Source organism: Nomascus leucogenys, chromosome X (genome assembly GCF_006542625.1).
Source record: "Nomascus leucogenys isolate Asia chromosome X, Asia_NLE_v1, whole genome shotgun sequence".
Classification (NCBI taxonomy): domain Eukaryota; kingdom Metazoa; phylum Chordata; class Mammalia; order Primates; family Hylobatidae; genus Nomascus; species Nomascus leucogenys.
The window spans coordinates 33,121,747-33,141,807 of NC_044406.1; the positions used below are offsets into that span (position 1 = coordinate 33,121,747).

General features: G+C 38.6%; 1 protein-coding gene across 10 annotated transcripts in view; it reads left to right on the forward strand.

The window, feature by feature from the left end:
• Nucleotides 1-20,061, forward strand: part of ARHGEF9 (Cdc42 guanine nucleotide exchange factor 9) — a 152,523-nt gene that overhangs the window by 126,542 nt on the left and 5,920 nt on the right. For all 10 annotated transcript variants that reach the window (XM_012500961.2, XM_030806664.1, XM_030806660.1 and 7 more), the window contains 2 exons: nucleotides 4,920-5,163; nucleotides 16,836-16,904. In XM_012500961.2, the coding sequence (XP_012356415.1) occupies nucleotides 4,920-5,163; nucleotides 16,836-16,904 (313 nt within the window). The remainder of the gene's footprint in view (nucleotides 1-4,919; nucleotides 5,164-16,835; nucleotides 16,905-20,061) is intronic.

The window sequence follows — 20,061 nt, forward strand, 5'->3', positions numbered from 1 at the left end:
AAAAGCAGAGATTTTAGAGCTGGACAGCCTGAACCCAAAGCCAAGCTCTGCCATTTGGTAGCTTTTATTCCTGGAAAAATTTCTGTTTTTAATTCCAGTTTTTATTTTAGCTTTAGGGGGTGCATATTCAAATTTGTTATGTAGGTAAATTGCATGTTGCCGGGTTTTGGTACACAAATGATTTCATCACGCAGGTGATGAACATAGTACCGATAGGTGGTTTTTTATTCCCAGCCTCCTCCCACCTTCCACCCTCAAGTAAACCCCAGTGTCTGTTGTTGCCTTCTTTGTGTCCCTGTGTACTCAATATTTAGCTCCCTCTTGTAAGTGAGAACATGCGGTATTTGGTTTTCTGTTCCTGTGTTAATTTGCTTAGGATAATGGCCTCCAGTTCCATCCATGTTGTTGCAAAAGGCATGATTTCATTTATTTTGATGGCTTTGTGGTATTTTATGGTGTATATGTACCACATTTTCCTTATCCAGTCTGTCATTGATCATCATCTAGGCTGACTCCGTGTATTTGCTATTGTGAAAAGTGCTGCAGTGAACATATGCATGCATGTGTCCTTGTGGTAGAACGATTTATATTCCTTTGGGTACATATCCAATAATGGGATTGCTGGGCCAAAAGGTAGTTCTTTTTAAGTTATTTAAGAAATATCTAAACTGCTTTCTATCATGGCTGTACTAATTTACATTCCCACCAGCAGTATATAAGCATTCTATTCCTGAGAAAGCTTCTTAGCTGCTCTATGTCTATAGTTCCTCATCAGATGGGGTTATAACAGTACCTACATTGGAGGATTATTCAAGTTAATAAATGCAGAGCATTTAGGACAGTACCTGGTACATAATATATGCTATTTAAGGGGTCACTGTTGCTATTATTGTTGTTGTTATTATTTTGTTGTAATTATTAAGCATGCATTCTAGGATGCTGGAATATAGTAGTGAGTGAAATAAATCCAGTCCAAGCCCCATGTACCTTCCCTAGGATCTGGAGAGAAAAGGCTAGAGAAGAGTAGCTAGGGTCCCCTCTATAAAGGGGCAGGGAGGACCTTATTTACAAACAAGTGACGCAGGCTACAATCCTGAACAGTTACATTCCCCAGATTGCAGCATCTGTCATTTGTAGAGAATATCCTGCAATGTCTTACTAAGGAGGAACTAGCTCCCTTAATGTCTCCCAATTCAGACGAGCACAAGGAAAAAGGAGGAAGGCTGGCATTTTATTGGAAATGATAAACTTCATTAGGCAGGAAAGTTGTGATGATCCAAATAGCATCTGTTTTGAGCACCTGCTCACCATGTCCCTGTGAAGGCACTCAGACTACCATTAACAAGTGGCATATGGGCAGCCTGGTTCCAACAGGACCACAGGCAACCAGGGTTCAAGAGGACTTTGTCCCCTTGCCACGTGCAGAGGACAACCAGAGGAAACTCTGGGGCTTTGTCAGCTGCTCTTCTCTGGACAACCCCTAAGTGAAGCAAGACCAAAGAAGATGGAGTGCTGGGCACAGCCTTAATGGGCAGGCAAACTAAATGCTGTGAGCAGCATGGTGGCTAAGTGTCAAGTGTGTGGTATGTCAGGGCCTTCACAATTGGTGTTAGAATTTGGAGAAGGGGAGCCATATCAGCTTGAGCAGTCAGGGAAAGTTTCTTTGAGGAAGAAGAATGTGTAAGTTTGATCTCGATGGCTAAGATTGGAATAGGAAGCATAGTTGGGCCAGAGAGCAGCTATTAGTGTGACCCCAAATATATATCTGTTATATATTGTTTGGTGACAAATACCATTTGGCAAATACCACCCTGTCCTGAAAGGATGTATAGAATTTCCAGGGACAGTGGGGCAGCTATGTAAATTGAAAAAATATTCAGAGTTCCCCTTGCTTTGACTTATTTTTACTCACAATATTTAAATTATTTGGAAAGTTTAAATGAGCTAAAGGAGGTAGTGAGATGTTTTTTCTTTTAAGTTTATCAAAAGAGGGTTTTAAGGACTATGAAACACTGGCCCAGGAGCAAGAAAGCTCAGGGCTGTATTTGGTGGACAAGTCTGGCCTCATGTCCTGGAAATGACATGTTTATATTAGAGTTTTATAGCTATTTTACAGAGTAAGGATAACTGTCTTCATTTCTTAGTTGAGGAAATTGGGGCTCAGAGAGGTTAACTGGCTTGTCCATAACCATACAGCTGGTAGGTTAAACAGCAAGGCATCAAACTCAGGGCTTCAGACTCTACATCATGCTCTTTCTTTTGTTCCATGCTGCTTACTGCTTATAGTCTTAGCTACTCTTTCTGATTGGAGTTCCTGAACTAGTAGGTCATTCTTAATTATTCCTATCACATCTCTACATTTGGTTTATGACTAATCTAGTGCCTGAAAACTCACATTTAGCCCTCTGGGGGACCAGGGAGAACAGGCAAAGGGATAATTTTAGTAACACATCTCTCTAGCCCTGTTTCCCCACCACAGAAGCAGAAATTCTCTCTAGCTTCTTGTCATCCTTACATATCTAAAGAAACAATAGGAGATTCAATTGATGCTTTTAATGTAGCTCCAAGATCATGCATATTCTTTCTATTTTTGGGAACTAGCAAAGGTGTTGAAAGCTCTCAATGACTATGACACACCAACTCAGAATGGGGGCAGAGTGGAAGGAGGCTGCGGACTGAAGTTAGCAACAAGGAAGTTGAGGCTGCCTGTTTTAGGCAATGTGGTCCCATGAGAATGTGTGGTTCAGATCTGGCTTTCCAGGTTTGTATGTATTGTATTATGTATGGTAAGGCACAATTCAAACCTTTCTGAGATCGAGATAAATTACATTCATACATTCTGCCTAGCTTATCCTGCTTTTGTACTTAGATTAGCCTGATAGGGCCCACTTTTTATACATGTGTCTCAAAAAGTGTTCCTGAGAATTGTGGAACTCAGTGTATGGGAATCACTCTATCCTTTTGGCCAGGATTGAGCTTGTGCACACTGAACATGGTAAAAGGAACCCAGGTTCTGAAATAGGCTTGGGGCAACATTGGCCCTCTCTGTATAGCTGAACTCTTCCTCTCCTGTGAACTTGATCCTGGGGACAACCAATAGATCATCTATATTCTTTTCTTATTTATATGAACAATCATTTTTGGAGGAGAAAAAGTAACATGATTATTTTTTCAAAAGCAATTCAATGACATCCGTATTTTCCAGCCTGGGCCTTTGAGGTTGACAGAGCTATGCTGGGAAACCTTGCTATGCTGGGAATCCTGCAAGGTAGCCTTTCCCAACCCAACTGAAAATCTCAGCGTACTGCACAGTGTGAAGAGTTAGGATTGGGAATGTGAGTGTCCAAAAGAAGATCCGTCATAGGGAGCACACAGCTGAGAAGTGAGTCAAGTTAGGCAATTCCGTAGAATGGAAATGGTTTAATTGAACTGTAAAATGCTAATAAAAATTAATGAACATTTCTGACTCTGTCCAGCTGACTGAAAGAGCAGATAAAGCAAAGAGGAGGGAGAGTTGGCCCGAAGACATCTGTCAGGACAGGGCTCACAGGGGCCTTCCTCAACCTAACTCAGCCATACCACATCTCCCAGCAGTGGATGTGTTCTCAGAAGAGGCTGAGGGCAGCGCCAAGAGGAGAAGGGGCTGAAAGGCCACTCCAAGATATTTATAAGATCTGACATTCCATAGGCCTATATGTCATTTCATCCATCCCTCTATTTTCTTTTTTAACTTATGAAATATTTGACATTCAAAAAGATATAAAAATAATATAATGAGTACCCACGTGCTTACTATCCGCCTTAAGAAATAATTCATTACAAATAGTTTTCCTTCCCACCCTCTCTTCTGCTTCTTTTTCTTCCCCTTCCTCTCTTGCCCCTCCCCATTTTCTGCTCTGTACTGTCTGGAATGTGGCATATATCATTGTCACATATTTCTTTATAATTTTCTACATACGTATGTATCTTTAAACATTATGTGGCATTTTTTTGTATGTTTTTCAAAGTAACAGATACAGATGAGGTAAAACTATATAGAAAGGAAACCATGGAAATTATGAACATAAGATTTAGGATGGAGGATGCCTTGGAGTTGGTGGGATTGGTGGCAGATTCACCAGTACTTTATATTATTAAAATAAGTAAGTAAATGAATAAATAGAGAAATAAAAATGCCATGCATGGACCAATTATGAGTGTCTCATGGACTAGGGTTAGGATTAATCCAATTTTGTGTCTATGAGAGCAAAACAACAATCACAAATAGGCAACATACTGTTTGTATCCATCTACAACTTCTGTTTTTCTCCATAAGATAAGATTTGTGACATTCATCTGTGTTGGTATGTGAACTTCTTTATTTACTTTTACCTCCATTTCTCTTGGCAGACTGGGCCTTTTCTAAAAATCCCCAGAGTGCTAAGTGTTAGACCCTCCCTAGGTAATCCTTTGCCAGCAGTCTGTGGCCTCCTAGCTACTCTTACCACTCAGTCCCCATCTGATGTTCAGGTCTCACTGGCCTGCACAGATATTTGAACACACTCCAGGCAACCAGCCAGCTCATTTCATACCTCTAGTGGGCTTGCTGATGTTTTAGAAAAGGAGAAGCCCTTGCTAGCTGTGTGTATGTGGCTTACTGTTTCCTACCTCCCATCAGCAGACTTGCACACACGTCCAAGGATTGATTCTGGTGTCTGAAATGATCTTTCGAGGTGAGACAGAGGCTTTTTCTTTGGTCATCTAGTTAACCAACCTGTCAGTGTCAGACTACTAATATAACCTGGCCAAATTTAGAACAAACCAACCCCCATTGGTACTTCAAAACGGTGACAATGTTAGCATTCTGCTGTGCCTGTGTGCCAACTCTTCTAGTACTCGCCCTGCACATACCTTCAAGAAACCTCTTCCTTCCCATCTAGGACCTAATCCGGAGAGACATCCTGTACTACAAAGGCCGCATTGACATGGATAAATATGAGGTAGTTGACATTGAGGATGGCAGAGATGATGACTTTAATGTCAGCATGAAGAATGCCTTCAAGCTTCACAACAAGGAGACTGAGGAGATACATCTGTTCTTTGCCAAGAAGCTGGAGGAAAAAATACGCTGGCTCAGGGCTTTCAGAGAAGAGAGGAAAATGGTACAGGAAGACGAAAAAATTGGTAAGTGACCTGAGAGTAGAAAGAATATGGCTATGAAGAACATAGGAGGTTTGAATTGGTTTTCATTTTCCTGGAGTCAGAGGGAAGATTTCTGTTGCAAACTGACTTAAGCTACTTTGGTGGTTCCTTATTATTAGGTTCTTTTTGGTAAGTACCAATAGCTTCCATTAGTCAGTGGTAGATTTGAACTATAAGTTGTCCTCCCCTACTAGCTAAGAATATCACACTGAAAGCCAGCCTCAGGCTTGATTCTCCCAAACATACATTTATTAGCAAATAAACAAAAATCAGTTATACAACCTGTTCTGTAATCTTCATAAATCCTCAACTCTCTGTCATTAGGTATATAGTTTGTACTCCTGATTAGGATACTTCAGATGTTAACTAAATCCCCCTAGACTGTAGATTCAAATAATATGCACATACACATCACACTTTCTGTGTGGAAGTATTTAAAGTAAATTATAGAAAATATAACAGGACCTAAAACCATGACCATTTTCATGATTTCGAATCACACTGAAACATACTTTTTTGCCTTACAATAAGTTGTTTCTCTTTTCCAGTGGGGATATAGATAGTAGAGATATTTCTCATGCTGCTTCCCAACTGTGGGATTTAGATGCCATTGGTTATAGCTTTGTGACTTATAAAGTACTGTCTGGTCTCTTGCTCATGGTCCTGCCTTTCTGTCCTAAAAAATACCAAGCAACTAGACTTGTTAATTCCCTGAGAAGACATACAGTTTCTGTCTTTGCCCTATTGCTTATGGGAGTGAAATTGTACTTTAGAACGCCTGTATGCTCAAGTTTGTGGAAATTGTCTCTAGAAAAATGGGCCTACTCATTGAATCCTGGTGCAAAAGGGTTCTTCTATCCTTCCATGTGGGTGATTGAAATTATCCAGAGGTAAGAAAGGATGGTCAGAAAGACAAATCTAACTCCGGTCTTCTCCTCAGAACTTGGGTAGAGTGCACATTAATAACTCACTTTGAGTCTCATTGGAATCAGATTGCTTTCAGTATGTGGACACTGCATTGGGACATGATGTGGAGTGGCATATAAATGTTGCTGGCTACTTCTCTCAATGGCAAGCAGCAGCAGCCACTGACCTTGCCTAGGGTGTTAGAGTTATTAAAGGAATGGTCTTAGTGTTCAGACCCTGAATCAATTAGAAGGCCCCTGCCATTCCCATTGGCTCTAACACAGTGTCTCCCACACAATGCCCTAATAAACCTGTGACTTTATCTGCTTCTAATAGAAAAGCTTCTAGAAATTACTTTCTGAACAGGCATATGTTCATCTTTAAAAATATTGAGGTTTTTTTTTGGTTTGATAATAACAGTAAATCACTTCCATTGTAGGAAATTTGGGGGAAAAGCAACAGAAAAGTACAAGAAAAAAGAAAAAATCACACATGAACATACTCAGTAATAACTTTCATAAATATTTTGATATATATTTCCAGCCTTTTTTATGTGTCTAATTAGAAAACCAAGGTGACTGAATCTTTTTTTCTTTCTCTCCCCATACCTGCCTCTCTATGGTGGATAGATCATTTTCACTCATCATTATATCATTAGCATTTCTATCAGATCATTTCATATTTTTAATCATTATTTTATGAGGGTCATGTAGTTTTATCATAGCTTTTTTAAATTTTTACCTTTTAATTATAAAATTAATGCATGACCATTATAACCATTTAAACAAATATGGAAATATATAAAGAAAATTTAGCATTCTTTCCCCTTCTCTGTCACTTCCATACTGAATGAAATAACCACTGTTAACAGTTCAGTATGCCTCTTTCCATACTTATCTCATGCCCATATAAACATATACAAACATAGTACTTTCATATTTACAAAAATTATATTATATATATTACCTTGTAGGTTGCTTTTTTAAACTTAGTTTATCATAAGTAACTCCCCAGATAAATAATATAGAATCTAACTATAACCCCTTGTATCAGTTAGGGTTCAACCAAAGAGGCATAACCTGTAGGAGATATATCATACCACTGCTGAAAATTGTATTACAAGGAATTGGCTTATGTGATTGTGAATGTTGACTAAGTGGCTCAGAATTCCATAGAGCAGGCAGTCAGATGGATACATATGTAACAAACCTGCACATTGTGCACATGTACCCTAAAACCTAAAGTATAATAATAAAAAAAAAGAAAAAAAAAAAAAGAAATGGAAGATCACAGGCAGGCTCAAACCCATGGACATAGGCCAAAGCTGTCATCTACAGGAAGTCAGGAAGAGAAGCTCATGAGAAGGATGAAATGGCACAGACATGGGCTAAAGCTGTGGTGCACAGGTAGAATTTCTGTGCTTTCTGTGTGAGACCTAAGCTCTACTTTTAAGGTCTTGCAACAGATTCAGTCAGGTCCATCCAGATTATCTAGGATATTGTCCCTTATATAAAGTCAACTGATTAGGGCCTGTATTAGCCCATTTTCACAGTGCTATAAATAACTACCTGAGACTGGGTAATTTATGAAGAAAAGAGGTTTAATTGACTCACAGTTCTGCAGGCTTAACAGGAAGCATCACTGGGAGGCCTCAGGAAACTTAGAATCATAGCAGAAGGCAAAGGGGAAGCAAGCATCTTCTTCACATAGTGGCAGGAGAGAGAGTGAGAGAGCGAGGGGGAAGTGCCACATACTTCTAAACCATCAGATGTCGTGAGAACTCACCCACTATCATGAGAACAGCATGGGAGAAATTCCCCCCATGATCCAATCACCTCCCACCAGGCCCCTCCCCTAACACATGGGGATTACCATTCCACATGAGATTTGGATGGGGACACAGAGCCAAACCGTATCAGGGGCTTTGATTATATCTGTAAAATACCTTCATGGCAACACCTATATTAGTGAGGACTATGGTCTAGTCAAATGGGCACATCAATAAATTCATCACACTTTTCTTATAAACAGCTGTATAACATTCCATAATATTATGTAATAACCACAGTCATCTCTTGGTATGTACGGGATATTGGTTCCAGGACTCCCGTGGATATCAAAATCTATGGATGCTCAAATCCCTTATATAAAATGATATAGTATTTACATATAACCTATGTACATCCTCCATATACTTTCAATCATTTCTAGATTATTTATAATACCTAACAAAATGTAAATGCTATGTAAATAATTGTTATACTGTATTGTTTAGGGAATAAAAACAAGGCAAAAATCCATAAGTGTTCAGTAAAGAAGCAACCAGCTGCTTTTTTCTGCATATTTTTGATCCACAGTTGATTGAATCCAGATGTGGAGCCCATGGTTACAGAGGGCTGACTGTTCTTTTTTTGCTAGACATTCATTTTATATTTAGCTTTATTTCCCACTACAGATATTGCTGTAATAAATATCCATGTACGTATCTCATTGTTACTTATTGGTGCTTTTATTCCTGTAGGATACGTACCCTAAAGTGGAATGACTGAATGTTAGGATGTGAACAGTTTTAATACATACTTCCATATTAAATTCTGAAAGATTTGTAGAATCTATACTCCTAGCATAATTTTATGAGTACCTGCTTCCGCATACCCTCACCAGCACTGGATAGTATCTGTGTTTCAGTTTGCCATTTCTCAACTAGTAAATTGAAAAAAAAAAGTGTTGGAACCTTTTTTTATTCATATGCTTAATGGCTATTTTCATTTCTTTTGTGAATTGCCTCATACCCTTTACTCATTCTTTTAAAATGAATTTGGAAGGACTCTATATTGTTGATGTGACACTTTGTCAGTCACGAATTTCACGTTTTCACCAGTCCTTTTTTTGTCTTTTGAGTTTGTTTATATTGCCTACTTCTATAAATATTTAAATTTTTACTTTGAAAAATATATCTATTATTCCTTTTTTGGCCCCTAGTTTCATCTTGCTTAAGATCTCTTGCCATCAAAACTATAAAATTTCCTAATTAAAAATATATTTTTGGTTTATTTTAGAACAGTAATCCATCTGGAATTTACATTTTTGTATGATGTGAGAAAGGGGATCTCATTTTTTTCTTCCAGGTGGATAGTCAGTTGCATCTGCATCATTTATTAAATAAATCATTTATTTTGCGCACAGTTTAAATGCCATTTTTCATATATAGTAACTCTGCATATATACTTAGATGTGTTTTTAAACTTTCTATTCTGTTCCACTCTTCTGTTTGTCATTTCTTGTATCAAGACTATGCTGTTTTAATTACAGTAGATTTTGAGAAAGTTTTAATGCCTGGTACAATCAATTCTTATTCACTCTTATCATTTTCTTAGCAGTTCTTAGATGTTTATTCTTTGATATGAATATCAAATTTATTTATTCTAGGTTTAAAAACACTGCTGTAAAAACTGACATAAAAAGCCCATTTGGATTCTGATTGGCATTATATTAAATTTTTTAATATGTAACGGCTTGGCTTTATTGTTAAGTTTTCACATTTTAGACAAGGCTCTGCTCTCCTTTCATCAAAATCTTGTTCTGTATGCTTCAGGAAAATGGTAGAGTTTTCTTTAGATTCTGTACATTTCTGCCGCTTTGTACATTACTTTTGATAATTTCTATTTTTCTGGGAAATTGTTCATTTCCTCTGGATTTTTAATTTAATGCTATATATCTACACATAATATTTTCTAATTATTATATCTTCCATAATTGTAGTTATCTCTCTTCTTTTGGGTTCATAATATTTCATATATTTTTATTTTCTCATTTTAATCTTTTAATCAGGCTTATCAGGGAGCATTGATCTTTTTTATGTATATATAATCATTATACATATTTTTAAGGTACATGTGATATTTTGATACCTGTATACAATGTGTAATGATCAAATCAGGGTAATTGCGATATCCATCACCTCAAATGCTCATATATTTGTGTTGGGAACATTCCAAATATATTTTTTTAGCTATTTTGAGATATACAATAAATTATTATTAACTCTAATTTCCATACTGTCCTATCACAAACTAAATCTTATTCCTTCTAACTGTGTTTTTGTACATATTAACCAGCCCCTCTCCACTGACCTGAGCCTTTCTTTCTGAGCCACTGATAATCACCATTCTACTCTCTATCTTTATGAAATCCACTTTTCAGCTCCCACGTATGAGGGAAAATAATCTTATTTCACTTAATATCCTCCAGTTCCATCTATGTTTCTGCAGATGACAGGACTTCATTTTTTTATGGCTGAATAATATAAAATATAACATCGTGTATATATGCCACATTTCCTTTATACATTCATCCACTGATGGGCATTTAGGTTGATTTCATATTTTGGTTATTGTGAATAATGCTGTGATAAACATGAGAGCATAGATATTTCTTCGGTATATCGACATCCTTTCTTTTGGATACGTACGCAGCAGTGGCATTGCTGGATTATATAGTAGTTCTATTTTTAATTTTTTTAGGAACTTTTGTACTGTTTCCTATAATGGCTGTACTAATTTACATTTGGTCATTTCAAAGAACTTGTTTTTGGTTTGTTTATCCCTTCTGCAGTTTATTTCTGTTTCTTCTTAATTTTCACTTTTATTTCCTTCTTTTTCCTACTTTCTTTCAGGATTTAAAGAATATTTTAGATTCTTTCCCCTCTTTCATTGGTTGAATACTTACTTTATTTTGATTTTTACAAAATTAGAAAATCATTTTAGACTTCGGAGGGTATATGTATCGAGGAATTTGTCCATTTCTTCTAGATTTTCTAGTTTATTTGGGTAGAGGTGTTTAGAGTATTCTCTGATGGTAGTTTGTATTTCTGTGGGATCGTTGGTGATATCCCCTTTATCATTTTTTATTGCGTCTATTTGATTCTTCTCTCTTTTCTTCTTTATTAGTCTTGCTAGCGGTCTATCAATTTTGTTGACCTTTTCAAAAAGCCAGCTCCTGGATTCATTGATTTTTTGAAGGGTTTTTTGTGTCTTTATTTCCTTCCGTTCTGTTCTGATCTTAGTTATTTCTTGCCTTCTGCTAGCTTTTGAATGTGTTTGCTCTTGCTTCTCTAGTTCTTTTAATTGTGATGTTAGGGTGTCAATTTTAGATCTTTCCTGCTTTCTCTTGTGGGCATTTAGTGCTATAAATTTTCCTCTACCACACTGCTTTGAATGTGTCCCAGAGATTCTGGTATGTTGTGTCTTTCTTCTCACTGGTTTCAAAGAACATCTTTATTTCTGCCTTCATTTCATTATGTACCCAGTAGTCATTCAGGAGCAGGTTGTTCAGTTACCACGTAGTTGAGCGGTTTTGAGTGAGTTTGTTAATCCTGAGTTCTAGTTTGATTGCGCTGTGGTCTGAGAGGCAGTTTGTTATAATTTGTGTTCTTTTACATTTGCTGAGGAGTGCTTTACTATGTGGTCAATTTTGGAATAAGTGCCTTGTGGTGCTGAGAAGAATGTATATTCTGTTGATTTGGGGTGGAGAGTTCTATAGATGTCTATTAGGTCCACTTGGTGCAGAGCTGAGTTCAATTCCTGTGTATCCTTATTAACTTTCTGTCTCGTTGATCTGTCTAATGTTGACAGTGGGGTGTTAAAGTCTCCCATTATTATTGTGTGGGAGTCTAAGTCACTTTGTAGGTCTCTAAGGACTTGCTTTATGAATCTGGATACTCCTGTATTGGGTGCATATATATTTAGGATAGTTAGCTCTTCTTGTTGAATTGATCCCTTTACCATTATGTAATGGCCTTCTTTGTCTCTTTTGATCTTTGTTGGTTTAAAGTCTGTTTTATCAGAGACTAGGATTGCAACCCCTGCCTTTTTTTGTTTTCCATTTGCTTGATAGATCTTCCTCCATCCCTTTAATTTTGTGCCTATGTGTGTCTCTGCATGTGAGATGGGTCTCCTGAATACAGCACACTGACGGGTCTTGAATCTTTATCCAATGTGCCAGTCTGTCTCTTTTAATTGGAGCATTTAGTCCATTTACATTTAAGGTTAATATTGTTATGTGTGAATTTGTTCCTGTCATTATGATGTTAGCTGGTTATTTTGCTCGTTAGTTGATGCAGTTGCTTCCTAGCCTCGATGGTCCTTACAATTTGGCGTGTTTTTGCAGTGGCTGGTACCGGTTGTTCCTTTCCATGTTTAGTGCTTCCTTCAGGAGCTCTTTTAGGGCAGGCCTGGTGGTGACAAAATCTCTCAGCATTTGCTTGTCTGTACAGTATTTTATTTCTCCTTCACTTATGAAGCTTAGTTTGGCTGGATATGAAATTCTGGGTTGAAAATTCTTTTCTTTAAGAATGTTGAATATTGACCCCCACTCTCTTCTGGCTTGTAGAGTTTCTGCCGAGAGATCAGCTGTTAGTCTGATGGGCTTCCCTTTGTGGGTAACCCGACCTTTCTCTCTGGCTGCCCTTAACATTTGTTCCTTCATTTCAGCTTTGGTGAATCTGACAACTATGTGTCTTGGAGTTGCTCTTTTGGAGGAGTATCTTTGTGGTGTTCTCTGTATTTCCTGAATTTGAATGTTGGCCTGCCTTGCTAGATTGGGGAAGTTCTCCTGGATAATATCCTGCAAAGTGTTTTCCAACTTGGTTCCATTCTCCCCGTCACGTTCAGGTACACCAATCAGACATAGATTTGGTCTTTTCACATAGTCCCATATTTCTTGGAGGCTTTGTTCATTTACAGGCTCTGAAATTGAGGCAATAATTAATAGCTTACCAACCAAAAAAAGTCCAGGACCAGACAGATTCACAGCCGAATTCTACCAGAGGTACAAGGAGGAGCTGGTACCATTCCTTCTGAAACTATTCCAATCCATAGAAAAAGAGGGAATCCTCTCTAACACATTTTGTGAGGCCAGCATCATCCTGATACCAAAGCCTGGCAGAGACACAACAAAAAAAAGAGAATTTTAGACCAATATCCCTGATGAACATTGATGCAAAAATGCTCAATAAAATACTGGCAAACCAAATCCAGCAGCACATCAAAAATCTTATCCACCATGATCAAGTGGGCTTCATCCCTGGGATGCAAGGCTGGTTGCACATATATGCAAATCAATAACCGGAATCCAGCATATAAACAGAACCAATGACAAAAACCATATGATTATCTCAATAGATGCAGAAAAAGGCCTTCGACAAAATTCAACAACCCTTCATGCTAAAAACTCTCAATAAATTAGGTATTGATGGGACATATCTCAAAATAATAAGAGCTATCTATGACAAACCCACAGCCAATATCATACTGAATGGGCAAAAACTGGAAGCATTCCCTTTGAAAACTGGCACAAGACAGGGATGCCCTCTCTCACCACTCCTATTCAGCATAGTCTTGGAACTTCTGGCCAGGGCAATCAGGCAGGAGAAGGAAATAAAGGGTATTCAATTAGGAAAAGAGGAAGTCAAATTGTTCCTGTTTGCAGATGACATGATTGTATATCTAGAAAACTCCATCATGTCTTCCCAAAATCTCCTTAAGCTGATAGGCAACTTCAGCAAAGTCTCAGGATACAAAATCAATGTGCAAAAATCACAAGCATTCTTATACACCAATAACAGAGAAACAGAGAGCCAAATCATGAGTAAACTCCCATTCACAGTTGCTTCAAAGAGAATAAAATACCTAGGAATCCAACCTACAAGGGACGTGAAGGACCTCTTCAAGGACAACTACAAACCACTGCTCAATGAAATAAAAGAGGATACAAACAAATGGAAGAACATTCCATGCTCATGGGTAGGAAGAATCAATATCGTGAAAATGGCCATACTGCCCAAGGTAATTTATAGATTCAATGCTATCCCCATCAAGCTACCAACGACTTTCTTCACTGAATTGGAAAAAAACTACTTTAAAGTTCATATGGAACCAAAAAAGAGCCCGCATTGCCAAGTCAATCCTAAGCCAAAAGAACAAAGCTGGAGGCATCACACTACCTGATTTCAAACTATACTACAAGGCTACAGTAACCAAAATAGCATGGTACTGGTACCAAAACAGAGATATAAACCAACGGAACAGAACAGAGCCCTCAGAAATAATGCTGCATATCTACAACCATCTGATCTTTGACAAAGCTGACAAAAACAAATAATGGGGAAAGGATTCCCTATTTAATATATGGTGCTGGGAAAACTGGCTAGCCACATGTAGAAAGCTGAAACTGGATCCCTTCCTTACACCTTATACAAAAATTAATTCAAGATGGATTAAAGACTTACATGTTAGACCTAAAACCATAAAAACCCCAGAAGAAAACCTAGGCAATACCATTCGGGACATACGCATGTGCAAGGACTTCATGTCTAAAACACTAAAAGCAATGGCAACAAAAGCCAAAATTGACAAATGAGATCTAATGAAACTAAAGAGCTTCTGCACAGCAAAAGAAACTACCATCAGAGTGAACAGGCAACCTACAGAATGGGAGAAAATTTTTGCAATCTATTCATCTGAGAAAGGGCTAATATCCAGAATCTACAATGAACTCCAACAAATTTACAAGAAAAAAACAACCCCATCAAAAAGTGGGCGAAGGATATGAACAGACACTTCTCAAAAGAAGACATTTATGCAGCCAAAAGACACATGAAAAAATGCTCATCATCACTGGCCATCAGGGAAATGCAAATCAAAACCACAATGAGATACCATCTCACACCAGTTAGAATGGCCATCATTAAAAAGTCAGGAAACAACAGGTGCTGGAGAGGATGTGGAGAAATAGGAACACTTTCACACTGTTGGTGGGACTGTAAACTAGTTCAACCATTGTGGAAGTCAGTGTGGCGATTCCTCAGGGATCTAGAACTAGAAATACCATTTGACCCAGCCATCCCATTACTGAGTATATACCCAAAGGATTAAAAATCATGCTGCTATAAAGACACATGCACACGTATGTTTATTGCGGCACTATTCACAATAGCAAAGACTTGGAACCAACCCAAATGTCCAACAATGATAGACTGGATTAAGAAAATGTGGCACATATACACCATGGAATACTATGCAGCCATAAAAAATGATGAGTTCATGTCCTTTGTAGGGACATGGATGAAGTTGGAAACCATCATTCTCTTTTTTGCTTTTGTTTTTTTTTTTTTTTTGAGACGGAGTCTCGCTGTGTCACCCAGGCTGGAGTGCAGTGGCACGATATGGGCTCACTGCAAGCTCCGCCTCCCGGGTTCACGCCATTCTCCTGCCTCAGCCTCTCCGAGTAGCTGGGACTACAGGCGCCCGCCACCACGCCCGGCTAATTTTTTTGTATTTTTAGTAGAGACGGGGTTTCAGCGTGGTCTCGATCTCCTGACTTCGTGATCTGCCCGCCTCAGCCTCCCAAAGTGCTGGGATTACAAGCGTGAGTCACTGCACCCGGCCAATGTTAAATGACGAGTTCATGGGTGCAGCACAGCAACATGGCACATGTATACATATGTAACTAACCTGCACATTGTACACATGTACCCTAAAACTTAAAGTATATTTTAAAAAAAGTGAAAAAAAATCATTTTAGAGTATATTTTCCTTTGAATAAAGTCTCAACTATATCTCATAGGTTTTTATATAAAATTTCCTTTTTATTGATTTTTAGATATTTTATAACTTCAGTTGTGGTTTCCTTTTGATCCAGGGTTTATTCAGAAGACTATTACACTGGGTGCAGTGGCTCATGCCTGTAATCCTAGCACTTTGGGAGGCTGAGGTGGGAGGATCGCTTGAGCCCAGGAGTTCAAGACCAGCCTGGTAAACACAGGGAGACCCCGTGTCTACAAAAAATAAAAATTAAAAAAAAAACATCAGCCAGGTGTGGTGGCATGAGCCTGTGGCCCCAGATATTCAGGAGGCTGAGGTCGGAGGATTGCTTAAGCCTGAGAGATCAAGGCTGCAGTGAGCTTTGATCATGATCATGCCACTACACTCCAGCCTGGGTGACAAAGCAAAACCTTGCCTCCAAAAAAAAAAAAAAAAAATAGAAGGCTATTCCTTCCAATATTTCAGATTAGGATTCTAGTAATATTATGATGTCTATTTTTTGTTAAGTAAGCTGTCCTTTCTGTTGTGAAGCTTGTCAGATTTTTTTTTTATCCTGAAGTTTGGGAATTATACTAGTCAATATGTAGATGTGCATCTATGTATGCTCATCCTGCCTGGGACTTAGGAAGACCTTTTATTCTTTCCACAGTAAGTATATCCTTTTTTTCCCCTTAGCCAAGTGTTTTGTTACTTATTTGTTACTATTTTCCATTTGATTTTTTCCTCCTTCTGAAACTTTTATAATCTATATATACATTTTCTGTTTGAATTATATCTTTTGCCTCATTATATCCTTTTCTTTATAATTTTGCTTTTGGTTACAAAATATTTTTTCCCTATGTCATGCTTTATTTAACCATTCTCCGTTAACAGACTCTTAGCCCATATTCATAATTCTTTTTTTGGCTCTCTATTCTGTAATGTGCATTTTGTAGCTAAGTTTTTGTTCAAGTTTGTGACAAATTTCCTTAGTGAAATTCCTAGAAAGAAATTACTGGGTTAAAGGGAATGACTTTTTTTTTTTTTTGTATTTCAAGATTTTTGATATGTCTTACCAAATCTTTCTTACAGAAAAGTTTACTCATTTATACACTCAAGAAGGGTGTGTGTTTCTCATTTAAAAAATCATATATTTTTCTTTTTTAGGCTTTGAAATTTCTGAAAACCAGAAGAGGCAGGCTGCAATGACTGTGAGAAAAGTCCCTAAGCAAAAAGGTAAAGCTGCCCCACTCAGTCTCTGTGAAAGACTGTGGAATCATAAGCTATATGCTTACACATTCTTAGGCCCATTTCTGTGCTGAGGTTTACTTGGGGGTGGTGGAGGAGTATCCAGGTCCCTAGGTGTCCTTGATGACAGGTAGCAAATGGTTTTAAATGCTTAAGGCTAAGGAGTGAATAGTATAGGGTATTGGTATCCAAAGATAGCTCATTGAGTATAGCAAAAAATAGAACCTCTGTTCCTCTTTTTTTTTTTTTTTTTACTTAAAAATAAGGGAAACTTTACCAACAATTTGGAGATCAGTGGACAATAGTATTTTTATATATATATATATATATATATATATATATATATATATACACTTTATTTAATAAGTATAGTTTGGGCGTGATGGCTCATGCCTGTAATCCCAGCACTTTGGGAGGCCGAGGCAGGTGGATCACAAGGTCAGGAGATTGAGACCAGCCTGGCCAACTTGGTGAAACTCCGCCTCTACTAAAAATACAAAAATCAGCTGAGCAAGGTGGCACGCGCCTATAGTCCCAGATACTGGGGAGATTGAGGCAGGAGAATCACTTGAACCTGGGAGGCGGAGGTTGCAATGAGCCGAGCTTGTGCCACTGCACTCCAGTCTGGCGACAGAGCGAGACTCCATCTCAAAAAAGAAAAAAAAAGAGGATAAAGATATTGCTCAGCTTTCTGTCACCAGTCTGGAGGCATGTGCCAAATCAGGAGCCCCAAATCACAATGAAGAACCTCAAACGGAGCCAAGACAAAAGATTCAGATATTCTCTCTCTTTCTCTTAACCACAAGCCAAAGTACTTAAGAAAAAATACCTTGCAAATCAATTTAAATCTGAAGTTAAGCTTTAGTTTCTCTTTTCTCATGAACCAGAACAAAACTATCATGCTCAGCCAAACAAAGGGAAGGAACTACCTTCTGCTTATTAGAATACCTATTCAGTGTCAGTCACTTTATATAAGTTATTTCATTTCATCTTTATGGTAATCTTTAGAAGCTGGGCACTATTAACTCTATTTCTCAGATGAGGTAGCTGAGGGTCTTTGAGTGAAGTAACTCTGAAATTAATTTGGCTTGACTCAGAGTCCGCTGCTTTCTCCTCTCCATCTCAGGGTCCTGATGAAGCCCCATGCTTGGAAGGAAGAGTTTGGTTTTCTGTCTTGCCCCAATTACTGACAGCTGCTTCTGTTACTGATAGCCATGTTCACTGTCCCCAGGTGTGGGCAATCTTAATGAGACCTTACTTCCCCCAGGCCTTTCCTTCTGCTTTCTCAGTGGGCTTTGTGGTTCTGAATGAGTCACCATCCAAAATGATCAGATTCAAGTCTCCTGAAATTTCCGGCAGCTGTGTAAAGCACTATTTTTTTTCCATTGAAGCTCCTTTTGATTGAGGCTGAATGCCTGTGAACATCTGATTTCCAGTTAAGCAGTGCACCTAGCTCTGCTGACTAGACATGCCTCCCCTTCAACTGCTTATTACTTCTTGCTCTTGGGAGGCCCTTATTGTCTCTTTTCCTCATCATGGGAATGTGATTCCCCTTATATAGGGAATAAGGCCAGGCTTAATTAGCCACCAAAAAGTTGGGAGTTAATTTAAGGTGGGGAATTAACTCCTAACCTTTTGATTGCTATAATAACATGTGAGAGATGGTGTTAGAAAGCAATCTGGAGTTAATGTCAGTAAAGGATATGACCTGTATTAACAGAACCCTGTAAGATTTGCTGCAGTTCCTCAGACAGAAAGGTCAGCAGAAAAGAGCCCAGCCAACTGAAGTTTTCAGGCTGCAAAAGGGATACTGTCCTAACAGCTTGCCATTGTCTTCTGGACGCTCTCAACTCCTGAACTTTCTCACTCTGATTTCCTCTACTTCCCCCACTGTATTCTTCAGCATTCTCTAGAGGGACACAACTGATAGGAGATATATATATATATATATATATATATATGAGTTTATTAAGGAGTATTAACTCACACGATCGCAAGGTCCCACAATAGGCCACCTGCAAGCTGAGGAGCAAGGAAGCCAGTCCGAGTCTCAAAGCTGAAGAATTTGGAGTCTGATGTTTGAGGGCAGGAAGCATCCAGCACGGAAGAAAGGTGTAGGCTGGGAGGCTAAGCCAGTCTAGTGTTTCTAGGTTCTTCTGCCTGCTTTTTATTCTGGCCATGCTGGCAGCTGTTTAAATGGTGCCCATCCAGATTGAACATGGGTCTGCCTCTCCCAGTCCACTGACTCAAATGTTAATCTCTGGCAACATCCTCACAGACACACCCAGCAACAATACTTTGCGTCCTTCAATCCAGTCAAGTTGACACTATTAACCATCACATCCACCATACTGACCTTTATGGTACTCCTTTATCCAAGCCCAGGTTCCTCAAGCATATCTGAGACTGAATTGTCTTTTCACTGAGAACACTTCAAACAAAGGAATCTCTATAAAGCAACCAGGAGTTAGTTTACTAGAAGATAGCCCTGCTAACTCATGCCAAGCATTTTGGTCAAGGTCCTTCCCCACCCTATGTATCTCCAGGCCATTCCTTTTAGGGCCTTTCTTGTCTCCCAGTGTCTAAATACTGGTTCACTTGAACAGTTTTCTTTCCTTAACAGCAATTCTAAAGTCTTCAAAGAAATTCATTTAGTTTCTGTCTTTCTTTCTTTTTTTTTTTTTTTTTTTTTTTTCCTGAGATGGAGTTTTGCTCTCATCATGCAGACTGGAGTGCAATGGTGTGATCTTGGCTCACTGCAACCTCTGCCTCCTGGTTTCAAGCGATTCTTCTGCCTCACCCTCCAGAGTAGCTGGGATTACAGGCACCTGCCACCACACCCGACTAATTTTTGTATTTTTAGTAGAGACGGCATTTCACCATGTTGGCCAGGCTGGTCTTGAACTCCTGACCTCAGGTGATCCCCCCCCCCGTCCTCCCAAGGTTCTGGGATTACAGATGTGAGCCACTGCACCCAGCTTCATTTAGTTTCAAACCTCCCGGGATTACTACAAATCTCCTCCTTTATTTCTATTTTTGGTCTTCAAGACTCTCCTAGTCCAGGGCTGTAGTAACTGATATATTTTGAGACTCAAGAGTGCCATACATGTGGAAGTGGTTCTCAAATGTAGGAATTCAGTAGTTA